Source organism: Xenopus tropicalis, chromosome 3 (assembly GCF_000004195.4).
Source record: "Xenopus tropicalis strain Nigerian chromosome 3, UCB_Xtro_10.0, whole genome shotgun sequence".
NCBI lineage: Eukaryota > Metazoa > Chordata > Amphibia > Anura > Pipidae > Xenopus > Xenopus tropicalis.
In genome coordinates this window covers 136,950,892-136,976,112 of record NC_030679.2, presented here as the reverse complement: position 1 = coordinate 136,976,112, position 25,221 = coordinate 136,950,892, and the positions used below count along the sequence as shown (strand labels likewise).

Below are 25,221 nucleotides of genomic sequence, written 5' to 3'. Positions count from 1 at the left end.
AAAAACATGTTTTGCAATAATTTAAGCTGTGTCAGTTTTCCCTACAGAGACAGCTATGAATATTACATCTGGATCCATATTTCTGCCACTTGACAGTATTTATGAACAGTGCATCACAACAGAGCACCAACAAAACTCAGCGGTGTTTATCATAAAGTCCCAAAACGCGGCTATTTCATAGGCCGCTACAGCCGGCATGATCAAGGGAATAGAAAGTGTGTAGTAGTAATGCTGCTAATATCCTAATAGGTTTATAGGGAATATAGGTTATTGCTGGCACTTACTGTGCATATTTGTCTTTACACTGATGAGCTTTTGCTTGGTTCTGCTGTATCATTCTGCACTGTGTCACAGAACAGCACTCCATAGTGGCACTGAGTATGAATCAGCTAGGATAAACAGTATCACAACTCCCTCCCTTTAATAAACTAAGGCTAAATAGAATTGAGTGAGGTCCCTATGCTCTTTTCTGCATCCCCCACACATTTTATCCTTAAATTTCATCATGCCCCAGCTGATTATCTGTGCTTAAAGGGGCTGATTTACTAATATAGGTGCTAAATGGTAAGCTCTTGTGAGCACGGCCCTATTTTTATTCTGTAACTTTTGTTTCTTAAATGATAGTAAAACCCATGTTTTTTTGTAAATTTATGTAAAGCCATTAGGGTTGCCACCCATCCAATGTTTTACCAGCCTAGCCAGTGAAACACCTGCCAAGGCCAGGGCAATATAATTGCCAGTCATTTTGTAATATCCTTAAATGTAGCCCCAGGCCCAGACACCTGCCCCAATTCTCCCTCATCCCTTCCCCAATCCCCCCTCAATCCACCCTCTAGCTCTATGTGGTGTTGTAGCCCCGCCTCTTTTGACATCACCTGCTCTCTTTTCATGCCACCATTTACATCGTGGCCTGCTGCTGGCACTATATAAATATGATGATGGTGAAACTGCACAATTGCAGTTGACAACCAACTAGCAATTACTTTTGAACAGTTTGTTACAAGCCAGAAAATGAAAGCAAAGTTCTAATTGGTTGCTAACTAGTAGCAACTTCAATTAAGCACCTATGATCCTAGGGCCGCAGTTAGAGGGGTTGGTGCCGTGGACAGGTGGAAATCCAGTCAGGGCCATGAATGCAACCATCAGCTAAGACCTTTCTATTTTGCATTTGCAAGAAAGATAGTGCTTAGTCGAGAATGGACAAGCTCGTGCATGTTTGGCTAAACTGAGGATTGGGGTTGGTAGCCCTACCAACTAAATAGTATGGAGCCCTGTGATTTCTGATTGGGGCCCTGTATGTTTCTAAATCAGTCTTGGGACTTGGTAAAGTAGGAGAGGGCAAGCATCACAGCTATAAATCCTTATATTCAAGGGCGGGATTTTTCCATGATGATATACACAGGGCACCATATTTGATCTCTCTCTAGACCTAACAGAAACTTAGACATTAAACCCCCCAGGATATGCTGAATTATATTCTGTGCTGTGTTCAGCCTTCTCCATTAGTGATCTCCTACTGGGTCAGCATAACCGACAGCTGATACCCCCCTGCTGAGCACCAGGGTGCATACAGCCATTGCTATAGGTTTTCTGCATCAGGATCATTTCACTAGGGAACCTTCTGTCTTCTGCTTCACGGAGATCGCAGTGTCCCGTTCCCACACACAGCACAGCTGCAGCTGACACACATTCAGCACAGATTCATAGTGGGTAGAAACCAAGCAAAATAGGAAGCGAGCCTGTGGATGGAACTGGTTCTGAGTCACAGGAACAACTGAGAACTGATAATAAATCCTGCAGTTCGCCAGAAGGAAACAGTCCTGTGTGCTCTTCCAGTTTGGCTTCATAGATAGTCCTGCTACTTTTAGCACAGATGTAATGAGCACATGTAGCCCATAGAGGAACCCTCTGTAACAATATTATTCTCGTTGCTGCTTTATCATAGAGGCCCAAGCACTATTCTTAGCCCTGTACACCAGCGGGAATGCAGATATTGCCACATACAATAGTCGTGTAAAGGAGCGGTAGGCAGATTTGGCTGAATCTGACCCAGTGGAGCAATGAGGAACCTCACGGTTTTACAGCTGAAAATGATGATAGCCCTATCAAAGGTAAACTACACCTCCAGAAAGAATACTTAACCAACAGATAGTTTATATCATATTAAGTTAAGTAAGTGGCCTATTAAAAAAATCTTACCAAACTGGAATATATATCTCAGTAAATAATACACCTTTTCCCTTGAGCCACCATTTTGTGATATGGGCTGTGTGCTCCCTCAGAGATCAGCTGACAGGAAGTAATGCAGCTCGAACTGTAACAGGAAGTAGTGTGAGAGTAAAAGTCAGAACTTTGCCCATTAATTGGCTTATGTTACCTAACATGTACAGAATGTGTGTCTTAGTTTGTTTGTGTGTACCATGAATCATATGATCCCAGGAGGTGGTCCTTAATTCTTAAAATGGCAGTTTTCTATTTAGGATTACATAGTGGGATATACTACTAAAAAAAGTATATTTTTATGAAAATGTATTTATATGAAGCAGGGTTTTACATTTCTGTAGTTTTCTGCAATACATTGGTCGGGGGTATATTTTTCCTTTAATTTCAGTAAGAAACCTGGTTTGCACTTTTGCCCAATCCAGACTTCTCTCTAGCCTCTTGGTGAACAAGAATTATAAGAAGCCTTTTTTTCTTGGGCTTTGTATTTTCTAGCCTCCTGTGTCGTTATAATCAGCAAAATATTAACTGGTATCAGCTCCTCAGAAAATGATAAAGTGTGGGAAAAGATAGTTACAACAGCTGCTCCCAAGAGCATAACAATAAGGGTCAACATGGTAACAACTATGGATGTTGGAAACCTTCCTGAATAAACTCCATGGGAGGCCTAAGGATTAGGGAGGAGGATGAGCGGGGGGTCATGAAAGTTGAACTAGTGACTTTGCGCCAGGACAGGAAGCATGTTGGGTGCTCATCTGCTCAGCTCATGACTAAGTGCCTTCTGGGCACAAGGTCTCTATAAAAATATATTGCACAAAATAGCTCATATATAAAACCTCTATTTCATCCTAATAAAACATTTTCATAATAATATATTTTTTTAGTAGTATGTACCATTGGGTAATCCTAAATAGAAGACTGCCAGTTTAAGTACTAAGGGCCGCCCCCTGGGATCATAGGATTCACAGTGCACACAAACAAGCCAAGGCACACATACATGCTAGGCCCCATCAGCCAATGAATGGTCAGAGCAGTACCTTTTGCTCCCACACTACTTCCTGTTACAATTAGAGCTGCATCACTTCCTGTCAGCTGATCTCTGAGGGAGCACACAGCCCATCACTAAATGGTGGATAAAAAAAAAAAGATGTAAAAGAGCCAATATTTACTGAGATATATATATATATATATATATATATATATATATATCCAAAAAAGACCAGCAACACCGAGATATAACTCGGTGTTGCTGGTCTTTTTTGGATACTTAAATCATTTACCTTGCACCCGAGCTAAGAGTTGAAGCAGAGTGCCACCCTGGGTTCGCTCTATATATATATATTTTCCAGTTTGGTAAGATTCTTTGATGGGCTGTGTGCTCCCTCAGAGATCAGCTGACAGGAAGTAATGCAGCTCTAACTGTAACAGGAAGTAGTGTGGGAGTAAAAGGCAGAACTCTGTCCATTCATTGGCTGATGGGGCCTAGCATGTATGTGTGCCCTTGGCTTGTTTGTGTGCACTGTGAATCCTATGATCCCAGGGGGCGGCCCTTAGTACTTAAAATGATAATTTTCTGTTTAGGAGAACTCAATGGCACATACTACTAATAAAGTATATTTTTATGAAAATGGTTTATTTAGATGAAGCAGGGCTTAACATATAGAGCTGTTTTATGTGATATATTTTTATAGAGACCAACATTGTTCTGGGGTATAGTTTTCCTTATAAAAATAGCACTTAGCAGTTTATGGAGCTTTAGTTAGAAAAGCTTAGAGTAAGGTCTTGCTAATTTCTATGCATCAAGCCAGTTGCCTGAACTGAATAAAAAGGCTACATTGAATAACTCAATTCACTGCAGTGATCTAATACAAAGCTCACAAAACGAATGATTACAAGTCAACATGGAATGCCACATGATGTCATTGTTTTTAATTGACTGGAAGAACTTGATTGAGCTGGGTGGCAATATGATAATGGTCCAAGTATCCAGCTGTGTCATAAACATTATGGACAGTAGGGTATGGAAAGAGTGAAAGCTGCCCACATGCTATGGGAGTGCCCCAAAAGGCACGGAATGTAGAGATTTAGCAAGAGAGACTGGAACTGACATTCTAACCCATTCCAAAATGCTTAGAAAAGGCAAATCTTTTAGATTTCATTGAAATTAATGTTGCAAGGTGACAAAGCATGGGTCGGTAATTTTTGTTTTAGGTGGACATTACCTTTAAACATATTATTGTATTACCATTTACTATTATCATTCAAATAGAAAACTTTTATCTTGTTATTTCAGCAGAAAGGTTATATCTTCTTTGGGTGAAAAGGTAGCATTTTATGACAGCATGTTTCTATTTACTTCTACTAAACCCACATTACCCCATACAAGACTGTCACAGTTGAGACTTATTTTAATAATTTGCACATATATTGTTTATGACATACTATTTTAACTTTGGGTTCCCTCAAGCTAACTCTAACCAAGAGCAATCCTAGAAAATAAATTCCTAGGGTTATTTGCATCTTAGGGTTACCCCCGTAATCAAAAGGGGTTGCTATACAGACAGAGCATATGTTCCTGAACTGCAGTGGGAAAGTAGGGTCAGTGCTATTTTGTTCCCTGGAGCTAACCTTGTTATGAGCTAAGGGGGCCCAGCCTGAAGGCCAGTTAGGGGGAGATTTGGGGTGAGTGCTTATTTGTGCCCTTGGTACCCCTGGAACTATAGCAGGGTGACTGTTACCCCAATGTTTCTATATATCTGTAACCTTGTTATGGGCTAAGGGGGCCCAGCCTGAAGGCCAGTTAGGGGGGGATTTGGGGTGAGTGCTTATTTGTGCCCTGGGTACCCCTGGAACTATAGCAGGGTGACTGTTACCCCAATGTTTCTATATATCTGTAACCTTGTTATGGGCTAAGGGGACCCAGCCTGAAGGCCAGTTAGGGGGAGATTTGGGGTGAGTGCTTATTTGTGCCCTGGGTACCCCTGGAACTATAGCAGGGTGACTTACCCCAATGTTTCTATATATCTGTAACCTTGTTATGGGCTAAGGGGACCCAGCCTGAAGGCCAGTTAGGGGGAGATTTGGGGTGAGTGCTTATTTGTGCCCTGGGTACCCCTGGGACTATAGCAGGGTGACTTACCCCAATGTTTCTATATATCTTTAACCTTGTTATGGACTAAGGGGGCCCAGCCTGAAGGCCAGTTAGGGGGAGATTTGGGGTGAGTGCTTATTTGTGCCCCGGGTACCCCTGGAACTATAGCAGGGTGACTGTTACCCCAATGTTTCTATATATCTGTAACCTTATTATGGGCTAAGGGGGCCCAGCCTGAAGGCCAGTTAGGGGGAGATTTGGGGTGAGTGCTTATTTGTGCCCCGGGTACCCCTGGAACTATAGCAGGGTGACTGTTACCCCAATGTTTCTATATACTGTATCTGTAACCTTGTTATGGGCTAAGGGGGCCCAGCCTGAAGGCCAGTTAGGGGGAGATTTGGGGTGAGTGCTTATTTGTGCCCTTGGTACCCCTGGAACTATAGCAGGGTGACTGTTACCCCAATGTTTCTATATATCTGTAACCCTGTTATGGGCTAAGGGGGCCCAGCCTGAAGGCCAGTTAGGGGGGGATTTGGGGTGAGTGCTTATTTGTGCCCTGGGTACCCCTGGAACTATAGCGGGGTGACTGTTACCCCAATGTTTCTATATATCTGTAACCTTGTTATGGGCTAAGGGGGCCCAGCCTGAAGGCCAGTTAGGGGGAGATTTGGGGTGAGTGCTTATTTGTGCCCTTGGTACCCCTGGAACTATAGCAGGGTGACTGTTACCCCAATGTTTCTATATATCTGTAACCTTGTTATGGGCTAAGGGGACCCAGCCTGAAGGCCAGTTAGGGGGAGATTTGGGGTGAGTGCTTATTTGTGCCCTGGGTACCCCTGGAACTATAGCAGGGTGACTTACCCCAATGTTTCTATATATCTGTAACCTTGTTATGGGCTAAGGGGACCCAGCCTGAAGGCCAGTTAGGGGGAGATTTGGGGTGAGTGCTTATTTGTGCCCTGGGTACCCCTGGAACTATAGCAGGGTGACTTACCCCAATGTTTCTATATATCTTTAACCTTGTTATGGACTAAGGGGGCCCAGCCTGAAGGCCAGTTAGGGGGAGATTTGGGGTGAGTGCTTATTTGTGCCCCGGGTACCCCTGGAACTATAGCAGGGTGACTGTTACCCCAATGTTTCTATATATCTGTAACCTTATTATGGGCTAAGGGGGCCCAGCCTGAAGGCCAGTTAGGGGGAGATTTGGGGTGAGTGCTTATTTGTGCCCCGGGTACCCCTGGAACTATAGCAGGGTGACTGTTACCCCAATGTTTCTATATATCTGTAACCTTGTTATGGGCTAAGGGGGCCCAGCATGAAGGCCAGTTAGGGGGGGATTTGGGGTGAGTGCTTATTTGTGCCCCGGGTACCCCTGGAACTATAGCAGGGTGACTGTTACCCCAATGTTTCTATATATCTGTAACCTTATTATGGGCTAAGGGGGCCCAGCCTGAAGGCCAGTTAGGGGGAGATTTGGGGTGAGTGCTTATTTGTGCCCCGGGTACCCCTGGAACTATAGCAGGGTGACTGTTACCCCAATGTTTCTATATATCTGTAACCTTGTTATGGGCTAAGGGGGCCCAGCCTGAAGGCCAGTTAGGGGGAGATTTGGGGTGAGTGCTTATTTGTGCCCTTGGTACCCCTGGAACTATAGCAGGGTGACTGTTACCCCAATGTTTCTATATATCTGTAACCTTGTTATGGGCTAAGGGGGCCCAGCCTGAAGGCCAGTTAGGGGGGGATTTGGGGTGAGTGCTTATTTGTGCCCTGGGTACCCCTGGAACTATAGCAGGTTGACTGTTACCCCAATGTTTCTATATATCTGTAACCTTGTTATGGGCTAAGGGGGCCCAGCCTGAAGGCCAGTTAGGGGGAGATTTGGGGTGAGTGCTTATTTGTGCCCTGGGTACCCCTGGAACTATAGCAGGGTGACTTACCCCAATGTTTCTATATATCTGTAACCTTGTTATGGGCTAAGGGGGCCCAGCCTGAAGGCCAGTTAGGGGGGGATTTGGGGTGAGTGCTTATTTGTGCCCTGGGTACCCCTGGAACTATAGCAGGGTGACTGTTACCCCAATGTTTCTATATATCTGTAACCTTGTTATGGGCTAAGGGGGCCCAGCCTGAAGGCCAGTTAGGGGGAGATTTGGGGTGAGTGCTTATTTGTGCCCTGGGTACCCCTGGAACTATAGCAGGGTGACTTACCCCAATGTTTCTATATATCTTTAACCTTGTTATGGACTAAGGGGGCCCAGCCTGAAGGCCAGTTAGGGGGAGATTTGGGGTGAGTGCTTATTTGTGCCCCGGGTACCCCTGGAACTATAGCAGGGTGACTGTTACCCCAATGTTTCTATATATCTGTAACCTTATTATGGGCTAAGGGGGCCCAGCCTGAAGGCCAGTTAGGGGGAGATTTGGGGTGAGTGCTTATTTGTGCCCCGGGTACACCTGGAACTATAGCAGGGTGACTGTTACCCCAATGTTTCTATATATCTGTAACCTTGTTATGGGCTAAGGGGGCCCAGCCTGAAGGCCAGTTAGGGGGGGATTTGGGGTGAGTGCTTATTTGTGCCCCGGGTACCCCTGGAACTATAGCAGGGTGACTGTTACCCCAAGGTTTCTATATATCTGTAACCTTGTTATGGGCTAAGGGGGCCCAGCCTGAAGGCCAGTTAGGGGGAGATTTGGGGTGAGTGCTTATTTGTGCCCTGGGTACCCCTGGAACTATAGCAGGGTGACTGTTACCCCAATGTTTCTATATATCTGTAACCTTGTTATGGGCTAAGGGGGCCCAGCCTGAAGGCCAGTTAGGGGGAGATTTGGGGTGAGTGCTTATTTGTGCCCTTGGTACCCCTGGAACTATAGCAGGGTGACTGTTACCCCAATGTTTCTATATATCTGTAACCTTGTTATGGGCTAAGGGGGCCCAGCCTGAAGGCCAGTTAGGGGGGGATTTGGGGTGAGTGCTTATTTGTGCCCTGGGTACCCCTGGAACTATAGCAGGGTGACTGTTACCCCAATGTTTCTATATATCTGTAACCTTGTTATGGGCTAAGGGGACCCAGCCTGAAGGCCAGTTAGGGGGAGATTTGGGGTGAGTGCTTATTTGTGCCCTGGGTACCCCTGGAACTATAGCAGGGTGACTTACCCCAATGTTTCTATATATCTTTAACCTTGTTATGGACTAAGGGGGCCCAGCCTGAAGGCCAGTTAGGGGGAGATTTGGGGTGAGTGCTTATTTGTGCCCCGGGTACCCCTGGAACTATAGCAGGGTGACTGTTACCCCAATGTTTCTATATATCTGTAACCTTATTATGGGCTAAGGGGGCCCAGCCTGAAGGCCAGTTAGGGGGAGATTTGGGGTGAGTGCTTATTTGTGCCCCGGGTACCCCTGGAACTATAGCAGGGTGACTGTTACCCCAATGTTTCTATATATCTGTAACCTTGTTATGGGCTAAGGGGGCCCAGCCTGAAGGCCAGTTAGGGGGAGATTTGGGGTGAGTGCTTATTTGTGCCCTTGGTACCCCTGGAACTATAGCAGGGTGACTGTTACCCCAATGTTTCTATATATCTGTAACCTTGTTATGGGCTAAGGGGGCCCAGCCTGAAGGCCAGTTAGGGGGGGATTTGGGGTGAGTGCTTATTTGTGCCCTGGGTACCCCTGGAACTATAGCAGGGTGACTGTTACCCCAATGTTTCTATATATCTGTAACCTTGTTATGGGCTAAGGGGGCCCAGCCTGAAGGCCAGTTAGGGGGGGATTTGGGGTGAGTGCTTATTTGTGCCCCGGGTACCCCTGGAACTATAGCAGGGTGACTGTTACCCCAATGTTTCTCTATATATCTGAAACCTTGTTATGGGCTAAGGGGGCCCAGCCTGAAGGCCAGTTAGGGGGAGATTTGGGGTGAGTGCTTTTTTGTGCCCTTGGTACCCCTGGAACTATAGCAGGGTGACTGTTACCCCAATGTTTCTATATATCTGTAACCTTGTTATGGGCTAAGGGGGCCCAGCCTGAAGGCCAGTTAGGGGGGGATTTGGGGTGAGTGCTTATTTGTGCCCTGGGTACCCCTGGAACTATAGCAGGGTGACTGTTACCCCAATGTTTCTATATATCTGTAACCTTGTTATGGGCTAAGGGGGCCCAGCCTGAAGGCCAGTTAGGGGGAGATTTGGGGTGAGTGCTTATTTGTGCCCTGGGTACCCCTGGAACTATAGCAGGGTGACTTACCCCAATGTTTCTATATATCTGTAACCTTGTTATGGGCTAAGGGGACCCAGCCTGAAGGCCAGTTAGGGGGAGATTTGGGGTGAGTGCTTATTTGTGCCCTGGGTACCCCTGGAACTATAGCAGGGTGACTTACCCCAATGTTTCTATATATCTTTAACCTTGTTATGGACTAAGGGGGCCCAGCCTGAAGGCCAGTTAGGGGGAGATTTGGGGTGAGTGCTTATTTGTGCCCCGGGTACCCCTGGAACTATAGCAGGGTGACTGTTACCCCAATGTTTCTATATATCTGTAACCTTGTTATGGGCTAAGGGGGCCCAGCCTGAAGGCCAGTTAGGGGGGGATTTGGGGTGAGTGCTTATTTGTGCCCCGGGTACCCCTGGAACTATAGCAGGGTGACTGTTACCCCAAGGTTTCTATATATCTGTAACCTTGTTATGGGCTAAGGGGGCCCAGCCTGAAGGCCAGTTAGGGGGAGATTTGGGGTGAGTGCTTATTTGTGCCCTGGGTACCCCTGGAACTATAGCAGGGTGACTGTTACCCCAATGTTTCTATATATCTGTAACCTTGTTATGGGCTAAGGGGGCCCAGCCTAAAGGCCAGTTAGGGGGAGATTTGGGGTGAGTGCTTATTTGTGCCCTGGGTACCCCTGGAACTATAGCAGGGTGACTGTTACCCCAATGTTTCTATATATCTGTAACCTTGTTATGGGCTAAGGGGGCCCAACCTGAAGGCCAGTTAGGGGGGGATTTGGGGTGAGTGCTTATTTGTGCCCTGGGTACCCCTGGAACTATAGCAGGGTGACTGTTACCCCAATGTTTCTATATATCTGTAACCTTGTTATGGGCTAAGGGGGCCCAGCCTGAAGGCCAGTTAGGGGGAGATTTGGGGTGAGTGCTTATTTGTGTCCTGGGTACCCCTGGAACTATAGCAGGGTGACTGTTACCCCAATGTTTCTATATATCTGTAACCTTGTTATGGGCTAAGGGGGCCCAGCCTGAAGGCCAGTTAGGGGGAGATTTGGGGTGAGTGCTTATTTGTGCCCCGGGTACCCCTGGAACTATAGCAGGGTGACTGTTACCCCAATGTTTCTATATATTTGTAACCTTGTTATGGGCTAAGGTGGCCCAGCCTGAAGGCCAGTTAGGGGGGGGATTTGGGGTGAGTGCTTATTTGTGCCCTGGGTACCCCTGGAACTATAGCAGGGTGACTGTTACCCCAATGTTTCTATATATCTTTAACCTTGTTAGGAGCTAAGGGGGCCCAGCCTGAAGGCCAGTTAGGGGGGGATTTGGGGTGAGTGCTTATTTGTGCCCCGGGTACCCCTGGAACTATAGCAGGGTGACTGTTACCCCAATGTTTCTATATATCTGTAACCTTGTTATGGGCTAAGGGGGCCCAGCCTGAAGGCCAGTTAGGGGGGGATTTGGGGTGAGTGCTTATTTGTGCCCTGGGTACCCCTGGAACTATAGCAGGGTGACTGTTACCCCAATGTTTCTATATATCTTTAACCTTGTTAGGAGCTAAGGGGGCCCAGCCTGAAGGCCAGTTATGGGGAGATTTGGGGTGAGTGCTTATTTGTGCCCTGGGTACCCCTGGAACTATAGCAGGGTGACTGTTACCCCAATGTTTCTATATATCTGTAACCTTGTTATGGGCTAAGGGGGCCCAGCCTGAAGGCCAGTTAGGGGGGGATTTGGGGTGAGTGCTTATTTGTGCCCTGGGTACCCCTGGAACTATAGCAGGGTGACTGTTACCCAATGTTTCTATATATCTGTAACCTTGTTATGGGCTAAGGGGGCCCAGCCTGAAGGCCAGTTAGGGGGAGATTTGGGGTGAGTGCTTATTTGTGCCCTGGGTACCCCTGGAACTATAGCAGGGTGACTTACCCCAATGTTTCTATATATCTGTAACCTTGTTATGGGCTAAGGGGGCCCAGCCTGAAGGCCAGTTAGGGGGAGATTTGGGGTGAGTGCTTATTTGTGCCCTGGGTACCCCTGGAACTATAGCAGGGTGACTTACCCCAATGTTTCTATATATCTTTAACCTTGTTATGGACTAAGGGGGCCCAGCCTGAAGGCCAGTTAGGGGGAGATTTGGGGTGAGTGCTTATTTGTGCCCCGGGTACCCCTGGAACTATAGCAGGGTGACTGTTACCCCAATGTTTCTATATATCTGTAACCTTATTATGGGCTAAGGGGGCCCAGCCTGAAGGCCAGTTAGGGGGAGATTTGGGGTGAGTGCTTATTTGTGCCCCGGGTACCCCTGGAACTATAGCAGGGTGACTGTTACCCCAATGTTTCTATATATCTGTAACCTTGTTATGGGCTAAGGGGGCCCAGCCTGAAGGCCAGTTAGGGGGGGATTTGGGGTGAGTGCTTATTTGTGCCCCGGGTACCCCTGGAACTATAGCAGGGTGACTGTTACCCCAAGGTTTCTATATATCTGTAACCTTGTTATGGGCTAAGGGGGCCCAGCCTGAAGGCCAGTTAGGGGGAGATTTGGGGTGAGTGCTTATTTGTGCCCTGGGTACCCCTGGAACTATAGCAGGGTGACTGTTACCCCAATGTTTCTATATATCTGTAACCTTGTTATGGGCTAAGGGGGCCCAGCCTAAAGGCCAGTTAGGGGGAGATTTGGGGTGAGTGCTTATTTGTGCCCTGGGTACCCCTGGAACTATAGCAGGGTGACTGTTACCCCAATGTTTCTATATATCTTTAACCTTGTTATGGGCTAAGGGGGCCCAGCCTGAAGGCCAGTTAGGGGGGGATTTGGGGTGAGAGCTTATTTGTGCCCTGGGTACCCCTGGAACTATAGCAGGGTGACTGTTACCCCAATGTTTCTATATATCTGTAACCTTGTTATGGGCTAAGGGGGCCCAGCCTGAAGGCCAGTTAGGGGGGATTTGGGGTGAGAGCTTATTTGTGCCCTGGGTACCCCTGGAACTATAGCAGGGTGACTGTTACCCCAATGTTTCTATATATCTGTAACCTTGTTATGGGCTAAGGGGGCCCAGCCTGAAGGCCAGTTAGGGGGAGATTTGGGGTGAGTGCTTATTTGTGCCCTGGGTACCCCTGGAACTATAGCAGGGTGACTGTTACCCCAATGTTTCTCTATATCTGTAACCTTGTTATGGGCTAAGGGGGCCCAGCCTGAAGGCCAGTTAGGGGGAGATTTGGGGTGAGTGCTTATTTGTGCCCCGGGTACCCCTGGAACTATAGCAGGGTGACTGTTACCCCAATGTTTCTATATATTTGTAACCTTGTTATGGGCTAAGGTGGCCCAGCCTGAAGGCCAGTTAGGGGGGGGATTTGGGGTGAGTGCTTATTTGTGCCCTGGGTACCCCTGGAACTATAGCAGGGTGACTGTTACCCCAATGTTTCTATATATCTTTAACCTTGTTAGGAGCTAAGGGGGCCCAGCCTGAAGGCCAGTTATGGGGAGATTTGGGGTGAGTGCTTATTTGTGCCCTGGGTACCCTTGGAACTATAGCAGGGCAACTGTTACCCCAATGTTTCTATATATCTGTAACCTTGTTATGGGCTAAGGGGGCCCAGCCTGAAGGCCAGTTAGGGGGGGATTTGGGGTGAGTGCTTATTTGTGCCCTGGGTACCCCTGGAACTATAGCAGGGTGACTGTTACCCCAATGTTTCTATATATCTTTAACCTTGTTAGGAGCTAAGGGGGCCCAGCCTGAAGGCCAGTTATGGGGAGATTTGGGGTGAGTGCTTATTTGTGCCCTGGGTACCCCTGGAACTATAGCAGGGTGACTGTTACCCCAATGTTTCTATATATCTGTAACCTTGTTATGGGCTAAGGGGGCCCAGCCTGAAGGCCAGTTAGGGGGAGATTTGGGGTGAGTGCTTATTTGTGCCCTGGGTACCCCTGGAACTATAGGAGGGTGACTGTTACCCCAATGTTTCTATATATCTTTAACCTTGTTAGGAGCTAAGGGGACCCAGCCTGGTAGACAATTAGGATTCCCCTTCAAACTATAGCAGGATGACTGCAATCTTTCTAAATACCTTAAACCTTGTTAGGAGCCGTAGGAGCAGTATCTGAGCACAGAGGCCCTATCCTAAGGACTTTTTAGCTGAGGTCATAACATTTATGAAGTTGCTGCTTACCAAAACAATATGCGTTTCTATTTTGAGATAAGGTTCCTGTGCCCACTCATTTATTCACACCCAAGAGTGATATCATCTATTCTTGTGTGTGCCAGAGGCCTGCCCAAGGGATAGGCAATAGTCCCATGAAGCAGTGTTCACACTGAGAATCAGCAAATCTGAGTTTGTCTCTAGGATATCTTGTAAAATTCTTGTATATTATTATATTATTATTATTATTTACACATATTTATAAAGCACCAGCATACTTAAGCTTCCATTGTCTTAGTGTGGTTGTATGTACATCACTCACCTTAGCCCTCCTATTGTGTTACAATACCTACAATTTCTAATAGCCTATACTGAGAGACATACTGTATACCATAAAACTATGACAAAGGAGATCGAACTCTGTACTAAAACAATATAATGGCAATATTTATGGTCACTGAGGTTAATGGTTTATAAGAATAATATTTTATGTTGTTCTAACAAGAAATGGGACAGGAAAAGACTATTATGAGATAAATTTAGAATGAAATTGTTGCTAATTGGGGTGTAGCTGCCTTTAGTCCCCTCATCTGACTCCCCGCCCTTTTTCCTGGCTTCACGCTGACAAGGCATTCGAGATTTCTGGCACTTGAAACTATTTCTTTCTCCCTGGTGAACTAAAATATTTAGGAAAAAGGGGCAGGGAGGGAGAAAAGCAGACTTAGAGGAGACTGGGGCTTTACAGATCACTATATATATATTGCTATATAGGGTTGGAACATAAAACTGCATGAGGTTGTCTGTAACCATATGAGTCAATACATGCTGAGCGTGAGAAAAGATTTCAGTGAAAGCAAGTAATAAGATATGTCTAAAGGCTAAATGTAATTTCCTGATATTTCCATTGAAGTAATCAGGTATAATCAGTGATACACATTTCGTTTTACATAATTAGAGGCAGCTTCAATCTATGATATATGCTCTTTCCTGAATGGCCGCCATGCTATACAAAGAGGTTGGTAAATTGTGCTGAATCTTGGGCTCCCCTAAACTTGGCAATAAGACTTTTTCATAAACATGGCTCTGCTTATTCTTTAGTTATACCCCTGGCACCCAAATTATACCAGAAACATTTACAGTACTATTTTTTCCTATTTCAGCACCCAGATTGAATAAATGCCACACCATAAGCCTTCCTAATGCTCACACTATTGCTCCTTATATCCAGGATCATTGTTTCCTATATGGGAACCCAAGGGCCCCAGTAGCTTCAGAGAGCAGTCTTTAAATACATATAGAAAAATACAATCTGTAATTGTTTAATCCCCTTGCTGGACACTTGTGCAAGATCCAGTGGCAGAGCTTATGGGGAGTGGGGTATCCCTCTCCTGACTGACACATATACATAGATTATATTGCACAGGCATCAGGGTAGAAGAGGGGGCTGTGGAAGGGCATGCCTAGGGTGGTGCCTGATATTAATCCAATGCTGCATATTTCCCCCATTTTATACTTTTATAACCCCGATAACGCCTGCTAATACTCTATAATACTAACATGTTGCTCTACATAACCTTTTTATTTAACTCCTTCTTTTCTTAATATAACCCTTCCCTAGCTCCCCATATTAATCTCTATGACCCTTACCTATAACTACTCTTATTGCTCCATATATCCCTTATTATAGCTCCTTCTATTGCCACATATAACCTCTCCCAATAACTCCTTCTATTAATCTATATAACCTCTATCTATATTTACTCCTATTGCTCCATATAACTTCTCCTTATAATGCCTACTATAGCTCAATATAACCTTTCTTACAACTCGTCCTATTGCCCAATTTAACCCCTATAACTCCTCCTATTGTCCAATATAACCCCTTCATATAATGCCACCTTCTGCTTCATTTAACCCAGGGGTCCCCAACCTTTCTTACTCATGAGCCACAGTCAAATGTAAAAAGGCTTGGGGAGCAACACAAGCACCATAAAATTTCATGGAGGTGCCAAATAAGGGCTGTGATTGGCTATTAGGGACCTCTATGCACCCTATCAGCTTACAGGGGGCTTTATTTGGTAGTAAATCTTGTTTTTATTCAACCAAAACTTGCCAACAAGTCAGGAATTCAAAAATAACTGCCTGGTTTAGGGGCACTGAGAGCAACATCCAAGGGGTTGGGGAGCAACATGTTGCCCCCGAGCCACTGTTTGGGGATCATTGATATAACCATCCCTATAACCCTTCCTATTTCTCCATGTAACCCCTCCCTATCACTCATCCTATTACACTATATAACCCCTCCCTATAATTCCAACCCCTTACTATATACACCCCCCCCAATTCTCCTTATAACCATGTCTATAAGTCTCTCACTCACTTTAATAGAAAATCTCATGTTTATTTTTTGACTTTCACAACAAACCTTTCCCTCTATTGGATGACTGTATCTGTCTCATCCATTAAATGTAATTCCTGTCTTTCACAAAGAGAAATTATTGATGTTGGCAGACTATGGACGAATTGTTTGGCCGAGATCCTGAGCATTTCCAAGGTTGCAGGTCAGAGCTCCAGCTGGTTACACACTCTCTTGTTTGACACAATTCAATGTGCATAAAACTCTCTCTTCCCTGGACTGATCCCAAGCACAAGAGTAAACACAGCCCCGAGCCAATGGGATCTGCTGCAAGAGACACACTTACAGTAAAGTGCTGCCTTGGCCCAGGTGGAGTGTATTTCATTGCTAGCAGTACAACTCTAGGTACCATGATTATCCCAAGGAATAATATTGATCTTAGCTGCCATAAGGTCACATTACATTAGAACATTTCAGTCAGTCAGTGCTATAATTACTACTGTTATGCTTTATTTATATAGTTCTGACAGAGTTTATAAATCATCTCTATCACTCCCCGCACCAGTGAAGCTTACAATTTAAGATCCCTATCACACACACTATGGTCAGTAGTAACAAGTTAGTAGTGAGAGAAGAAAATTGTGAATATTGGAATATTTGTTCTTTCTCACACACATCTATTTCTTCTTCTTCCCTCACACACCTCCTTCCCCCTCTCCCCTCTCTCATTTACTTCCTTCCCCCTCTCCCCTCTCTCATTTACTTCCTTCCTCCTCTTCCCTCTCTCACCTAATTCCTTCCTCCTCTCCCCTCTCTCACCTACTTCCTTCCTCCTCTCCCCTCTCTCACCTACTTCCTTCCTCCTCTCCCCTCTCTCACATAATTCCTTCCCCCTATCCTCTCTTATATACTTCCTTCCTCCTCTCCCCTCTCACACATAATTCCTTCCCCCTATCCTCTCTCTCATATACTTCCTTCCTACTCTCCCCTCTCTCACATGCTTACTTCCTTCTCCCCCCACTGTCATACACCTTATCTCTTCTCTCCCCTCCTACACACACCTCCTTCCTCTTCTCCCCTCTCTCACCCACCTCTTTCCTCCTCTCCCCTCTCTCACACACCTCCTTCCTCCTCTCCCCTCTCTCACACACCTCCTTCCTCCTCTCCCCTCTCTCACACACCTCCTTCCTCCTCTCCCCTCTCTCACACACCTCCTTCCTCCTCTCCCCTCTCTCACACACCTCCTTCCTCCTCTCCCCTCTCTCACACACCTCCTTCCTCCTCTCCCCTCTCTCACACATCTCCTTCCTCCTCTCCCCTCTCTCACACATCTCCTTCCTCCTCTCCCCTCTCTCACACATCTCCTTCCTCCTCTCCCCTCTCTCACACACCTCCTTCCTCCTCTCCCCTCTCTCACACATCTCCTTCCTCCTCTCCCCTCTCTCACACTCCTCCTTCCTCCTCTCCCCTCTCACACACCTGTTTCTTCCTCTTCCCTCTCTCACATCTCCTTCCTCCTCTTCCCTCTCTCACACACCTCTTTACTGTTCTCCCCTCTCTCACACCATCTTCCTCCTTTCCCCTCTCTCACACACCTGTTTCTTCCTTCCCCCTCTCTCACATCTCCTTCCTCCTCTCCCCTCTCTCACACACCTCCTTCCTCCTCTCCCCTCTCTCACACACCTCCTTCCTCCTCTCCCCTCTCTCACACACCTGTTTCTTCCTCTTCCCTCTCTCACACACCTCTTTACTGCTCTCCCCTCTCTCACACACTTCCCTCCTCCTCTCCCCTCTCTCACACACTTCCCTCCTCCTCTCCCCTCTCTCACACACTTCATTCCCCCTCTCCCTTCTCTCACACACCTGTTTCTTCCTCTCCCCTCTCACACACTTTATTCCCCCTCTCTCACACAATTCATTCCCCCTCTCCCCTCTCTCACACACTTTATTCCCCCTCTCTCACACAATTCATTCCCCCTCTCCCCTCTCTCACACACTTTATTCCCCCTCTCTCACACAATTCATTCCCTCTCTCACACACTTTATTCCCCCTCTCTCACACAATTCATTCCCCCTCTCCCCTCTCTCACACACTTTATTCCCCCTCTCTCACACAATTCATTCCCCCTCTCCCCTCTCTCACACACTTTATTCCCCCTCTCTCACACAATTCATTCCCCCTCTCCCCTCTCTCACACACTTTATTCCCCCTCTCTCACACAATTCATTCCCCCTCTCCCCTCTCTCACACACTTTATTCCCCCTCTCTCACACAATTCATTCCCCCTCTCCCTCTCTCACACACCTCTTTTCTCCTTTCCCCTCTCTCACACACCTCCTTCCTCTTCTCCCTGATCATTATCTTCTCCATCACAACATATAAAATTCCGCTCAGGCAGATGTCCATGTAAAACTCCCATCCCACACGGCTTCCCCAGGGAGAGCCCTCATCACTACGTAGAACATTGTTTCAACCACAACAAAATGTTCAGCTCATGGGAAAGATCCATTTCTGCCCTTGTGACTTTGCCTGGGGACTCGGCACTACAAGATACTGCTGAATATGACTTCTGAGCAGGCATGCATACATTCCTCCCTGGTACTGGCTATTAAGGGCTCACCCTTTCATTCCTTCTCATGTCTTATATCCTATTACATTTCCGCTCATAGCCGATCAACTTTGTGCTTAAACTTTAAGCCGTGTAATCGCCGTGTTTTTAGCATTGTTTATTCCATCTCCTGTTTATTTTCTAGTCTAACACTTAAACCTATCCTGGTTGCTAGGATCAGTGGGACCCTAACAACCAAAGGACAGTTTTAAATTCCACACAGAAGAGCTGCACAACAAATGATGACAAACAGCAAATTATCTTAGTTATCAAATATCTACATTATATGTTATTGTTAAGGGGAATACCCCGCTTGATGTACAGTAAGACTGTCATGATAACAAGGTGAAACCAGTTACAATTCAATTATAATATTATGGTCTTCGTTACCTCAAACACTTCTTCATCAAGCAGTCTGGTTCCAAACAAAGTCACCCCTTCTGTGCTAATGATGGGATTACTGCCCCGGTCCAACGTGTGACTCTGCACCTTCTCACAGTCAACAATCATGGTCGCATTTTTCCCTTCCACGCTAAGTGCTATCCGGTGCCACCTGGAATGGAGGACCAATAGGCCACAGTGTTATTAGAGTCTCCTGTGTATCAATGAATCATCTCCTGTTCCAGGTGACTATAATGTCTATATAGTTGGATTAACAATACGAGACAGGGCACAATGTTCAGGCACAGGGAAGCCCTGTATTTAACACATGACCTGAGGGGATGGTGAGTGCTTTCCATTCAGTTCCATTCCATTCAAATTCAGTTTTGTAAATGAGCCCCTAAAATCATAAGTGATGCACCAATACCATGGTTGTATTTCCTGCTGGAGTCTTAAATTTTGTGATATGAGGGCAGTGCTGTTGGCTGTTGTACACAATACACAGGCCCAAGGCATAAAGCAAAGTCTACCTTGGGTACCTTGTGTGTCTTACCCTTTTACACCACTGAAAATTGTACAATTGTACGACTTATGAACTACCACCTACCAAGGCCTGGCCTGGGCTTCAAAATAGGCCCTGGAAATTCAAGTGTACAGATGCTTGAACAGCCCCCCACCAACACAATAAATAGTGACTGTCTATGGCATCTAGGGTTGGCAAATTTTACCATTAATAATACCGGCAGTAATTAAGGGGTTCACTGTGTACATGGTTAAAAAACCACCATCACAAAAGGAAGATGTCCTCCTTTGCTGCCCTGTTACTCACTTGCCATCAGCCAAGTTGATCTTTTTGAAGAAGGGATAGTGTTCAGGGGTTGGTTTGCCATTATGGTCCTCATACACAAACACAGGGGAACGCCCTATCTCCATGCCAAGCTGCTGGACGCCATCCTCATTATAAATAGAGAACAAGAAGAATTGAGCTCCTTTTCTGGCCTTCAGAGTGACAAGTATAGAGAAGTCTTCAGGGAATGGATCATCTGCAGAGTAGAAAAAATACGATTCAGGAGAAATTCTACCTGTTCTAAAGTCATGATCATGATCAAAACTGGCCATGTTTATTGCATTGACCGGCATAAAGACTAGTGAATTTACAAAATTGTTTTCTCATTTTAAATGTTCTTTCTCATTATATTTTTTTTTTCTCATCATTATTTCCATCCTTTTCCTTCTTAATCCTGGTCACACATACAGTGTACACACAACATAGGAAACTTGTTACGATCATCATAATTTGAGCAGCACTGGGGGAAGGGCAGGGTAAAAGGACTGCGGCTGTGGGATAGCAGGTATAGTAGGGAGAGATGGTGCCTATAGTAGCAGTGGGGGGATAATAGCCTCTGGGAAGGGACTGGGGCTGTGGGATAGCAGGTATAGTAGGGAGAGATGGTGCCTATAGTAGCAGTGGGGGGATAATAGCCTCTGGGAAGGGACTGGGGCTGTGGGATAGCAGGTATAGTAGGGAGAGATGGTGCCTATAGTAGCAGTGGGGGGATAATAGCCTCTGGGAAGGGACTGGGGCTGTGGGATAGCAGGTATAGTAGGGAGAGATGGTGCCTATAGTAGCAGTTGGGGGATAATAGCCTCTGGGAAGGGACTGAGGCTGTGGGATAGCAGGTATAGTAGGGAGAGATGGTGCCTATAGTAGCAGTGGGGGGATAATAGCCTCTGGGAAGGGACTGGGGCTGTGGGATAGCAGGTATAGTAGGGAGAGATGGTGCCTATAGTAGCAGTGGGGGGATAATTACATTACATTACATTAACATTTATTTATAAAGCGCCAACATATTCCGCAGCGCTGTACAATAAGTGGGTTTCATACATTGCACATACAGAGTAACATATAAAGCAATCAGTAACCGATACAAGAGGGGAAGAGAGCCCTGCCCAAAAGAGCTTACAATCTACAAGGAGAAAGGGTTGAGACACAAGGTGTGGGAATGGGCATGACCAGAGTTGTGAGAGGTGTGGCACAGGGTATTGCTAAACTAGATTAGGGTAAGCCTCTCTAAATAAATGTGTTTTTAGAGATCTCTTGAAGGCAGAGAGATTGGGAGAAAGTCTGACAGTTTGTGGGAGCAAATTCCAGAGAAGGGGGGCAGCCCTTGCAAAGTCTTGAATGCGAGCATGTGAAGAGGGAATGAGAGAGGAGTTGAGCAGCAGGTCAGTAGAGGAGCGTAACAAGCGGGTTGGATGGTACCTAGAGATGAGTTCAGAGATGTAGGGTGGGGCAGAGTTATGGACTGCTTTAAATGTGAGGGTCAATAGTTTGAATTTTATCCTGGATGGTATGGGAAGCCAGTGCAGGGATTGGCAGAGTGGCATGGCAGAGGAGGAGCGGTTGGAGAGGTGTATGAGCCTGGCAGCAGTATTCATTATGGACTGGAGAGGGGACAGTCTTTGGAGGGGAAGGCCAATTAATAGGGAGTTACAGTAGTCCAGGCAAGATATTATAAGAGAGTGAATAAGAATTTTGGCAGCATCTTGGGTGATAAATGATCGGATTTTGGAGATATTTCTTAGGTGAAAGTGACATGATTTGATAAGTGATTGGATATGAGGGGTGAAGGACAGGGCAGAATCAAGGATAACCCCAAGGCACCGGGCCTGGGAAGATGGGGTGATGGTAGAATTGTTAACCGTTATAGATACCCCAGGAACAATGTGGGCGTTGGATGGGGGAAAGAGAACCAGTTCAGTTTTTGAGAGGTTTAATTTAAGGTAACGCTGTGACATCCAAGTGGAGATAGCGGACAGGCAGGAAGAAACGCGAGTTAGAAGCTCTGGCTTGAGATCAGGAGAAGAAAGATAGATCTGAGTATCATCAGCATAGAGGTGGTACTGAAAGCCAAAAGAATTGATTAGTTTGCCAAGTGAGGAGGTATAGAGAGAAAATAGTAAGGGGCCCAGCACAGAGCCTTGGGGAACCCTGACAGAAAGAGGCAAGGGAGAAGATGATTCCCCATTCTCAGGGTCGATCTGAGAGATAAGATGAAAACCAGGATAAGGCAGTGTCATGAAGGCCAAGAGAGCAGAGAGTCTGGAGGAGAAGAGGGTGATCCAGTGTCAAAAGCAGCAGAGAGATCGAGAAGTATTAGTAGCGAGTAGTGTTTTTTGGCTTTAGCCGAAAGGAGGCCATTTGTTAGTCGGATAGTCGGGGATAATAGCCTCTGGGAAGGGACTGAGGCTGTGGGATAGCAGGTATAGTAGGGAGAGATGGTACCTATAGTAGCAGTGGGGGGATAATAGCCTCTGGGAAGGGACTGGGGCTGTGGGATAGCAGGTATAGTAGGGAGAGATGGTGCCTATAGTAGCAGTGGGGGGATAATAGCCTCTGGGAAGGGACTGGGGCTGTGGGATAGCAGGTATAGTAGGGAGAGATGGTGCCTATAGTAGCAGTGGGGGGATAATAGCCTCTGGGAAGGGACTGTGGCTGTGGGATAGCAGGTATAGTAGGGAGAGATGGTGCCTATAGTAGCAGTGGGGGGATAATAGCCTCTGGGAAGGGACTGTGGCTGTGGGATAGCAGGTATAGTAGGTAGAGATGGTGCCTATAGTAGCAGATTCGCGAGACTTTTTCTGCGATTTCGGGAAATCGCGCTGCCGCGTGTGCCATCCCGCCGGCAACTTACATGTTCGCCGGTGGGGTGGCGGGTCATGGCAACTCGGGGAGATTAGTCGCCCGCAAACAGGGAGTTTTGTCGCGGGCGACTAATCTCCCCGTGTGCCAGAGCCCTTAGGGTGGAGGGAAAGACCTGGAGGCACACGAGTAGCTGATGAACAGGGTCAGAACAATAGGTGGCTCTTATAGGCTATTTCTTCCCTAAGGTTTGTGTTTTCCTTATATGACCGTTCCAGAAAACTCAACAAAACAATTTTTGCCTTGTGCTTTATCCTTTTGCACTTTTCCCTCAGACTAAATGGTACAACATCACAAGCTTGAAGGACACACCTGGGAATAGTTGCTTGGTGGGAGCACTGAAGTGCGTTCTGTTTTCCAGCCGGTAAGCGATATCCGTCTCCTCAACCCCCTGTCGCTGTGTGCAAAGTCCTGATGCAAGCGTTACTCCTCTGTTGCCTTCACGGAGTTCAAGAGCTTTTAGAATATCCACATGGGAAGCTAAGAAGAGAACAAGACAGAGGGTCAGCAAAGCAGAGAAAATGGGCACTACCATCAAATAACAGTCGTTGTATTAGTAACCCTATTTCAAGCTTCGTCCATGTTGTTATTTTCTACCACATTAAAGATTAATCATGTAATCATGCTCAGTGGTTTATTTCCTCAACATTACGCTTCCTTATCTCACATCTAAATCATCCACAGGTTTCTCCAGGCAGCAGGGTAGTATATATTAATGAGTTTTTGTTAATATGGTATGATTCCCTACGAGTATTGAATACTTGCCTTTTCATTTTGCCAGAAAGAAACTAGAAATGGCAGCATAATACTTTCCCCCATAGAGGATCCATATCCGAGTAGTAGTAAGTATGTATGTATGTATGTATATCTTTATTTATAAAGCGCTACTTATGTACGCAGCGCTGTAGTAGCAAAATAACTAATTTTACATAATATCACACTATGGGGGTTATTCATTAAAACACGAGTTTGAATCCCGAATGGGAAAAATTTGGATTGGATACGATAATTTCTTAAGATCGCAAATATCACAAAAATGCTTACGAAAAAATCATATTATTCACGATAATATGGTATTGGCGATCTGAAAGTCACAAAATTTTTGTACCGAATTACTGTAAACAGCGGGAAAACCTTTCTGTTTTTTTCGCGCAAGCATACGAAAAAGTTACGCAAGTGTACGAAAAAGTCATGCGGCGTACGAAAAAGTTGTGCGGGCGGCGAAAAATTCGGTGAAAATATGCTCGGAACGTTCGAGAGCGTACGCAGATTAGTAAATATGTCCCATTGTTATCCAGCTGAACCTTTTTTTTCTTATTTTGAACCAATTATCCCTGGTTCTCCTTTATATTAACTTTTAGTATGTTATAAAATGTCCTATTCCTAGCAACTTTGCCATTGGTCTTCATTATTTATTTTTTATAGTTTTTTTTAAAAGTTTTTGCCGTTTTCTTCTACGTATTTTCATTTTACAAATGGGGGTCACTGACCCCAGCAGCCAAAAAACTATAGCTCCTATTCATATACCAGTCTTTCATTTAAACCACTGCCTGGTTGCTAAGGTAAACAAGGCCCTAGGAACCAGATAGCTGCTGAAATTCCGAATTGGAGGGCTGCTGAACAAAAAGCTAAATAACCAAAAATCACAAAAAATAACAAACAAAAAACAATTGCAGATTGCCTGAGAATATCAATGTCTATGTCAACCCCTTTAATACACGCACCAAGCCATTTCAGCCTTGTTGGAATAGGAAATGCTTGATACTGTTGTTACCATTGGTAAAAAATACTAGATAATAAGAACTGAAATCATAAAAAAACTACCGTAATGGTGAAATTTTCATTTCTACAAAGAAACAACTAGACCCTGAACCCAGCAGCAGTTCATGGCAGTTTCCACCAACAGGAAGTGAAACGTTAAGGGCAAACTAAGCCTTACATATATCACTTTGCCAACCAAGCTCCTAACCGTGTCCCTGGGAGTAGCCAGTCTATATATGCCCATAAGGTACAGTCACGTACTGTAGGCTTCCCAGCATGGGAGAGGCCTAGCACAATCTGCATTGATTTAACCGCTATGAGACATAGCCCTTTTGTGCAATTTATATGCTGAATGGGACTTTATATACTGATGTTTTGGTAAGGGAACAGCTGTTTTGTTGTTGTCAATACAGAGATACTTTTGATTATTTGATGAATTTCGTGTGTATGAAAAATGTGCAGCTGCCTGACCAACAGAAAGAGTTTTTTTTTTTATTCACTTGTATAACGAATCATGCATTCATTTTATTGCCTTGATAATCTTTCTTCCCTCTCACAAATGGTAAGAAGTTGTGCGGAACCCTGGGTTTCCACGGAGTCGTGGATTCACGCTAGAGCAGGGGTGCCCAGACTTTGTCACCCTGTGATCTACTCTTGCCACCTGGCCTCCATAATGAGATCTACCACAGTTAAAATAGCGCGACTTCTATCATTTGGCGCAATAAGCAAGAAAAAGTATCAATCGATGTTTAACAAATACACATAGCAATATATAAAT

At 45.6% G+C, this 25,221-nt stretch overlaps 1 protein-coding gene and 1 long non-coding RNA gene across 3 annotated transcripts in view; one reads left to right on the top strand and one right to left on the bottom strand.

Moving 5' to 3' along the window:
- LOC100497990 (collagen type V alpha 3 chain) overlaps nt 1–25,221 on the bottom strand; it is a 132,058-nt gene that overhangs the window by 72,161 nt on the left and 34,676 nt on the right. For both annotated transcript variants that reach the window (XM_012953005.3, XM_004918818.4), the window contains exons 2-4: nt 22,995–23,162; nt 19,809–20,022; nt 18,989–19,151 (exon numbers count right to left, since the gene is read on the bottom strand). In XM_012953005.3, coding sequence (XP_012808459.1) covers nt 18,989–19,151; nt 19,809–20,022; nt 22,995–23,162 — 545 coding nt within the window. The remainder of the gene's footprint in view (nt 1–18,988; nt 19,152–19,808; nt 20,023–22,994; nt 23,163–25,221) is intronic.
- On the top strand, nt 1,803–23,303 carry LOC116409816. The gene is made up of 2 exons (XR_004222090.1): nt 1,803–2,111; nt 22,958–23,303. It is a non-coding gene; the product is annotated as an uncharacterized LOC116409816 (long non-coding RNA).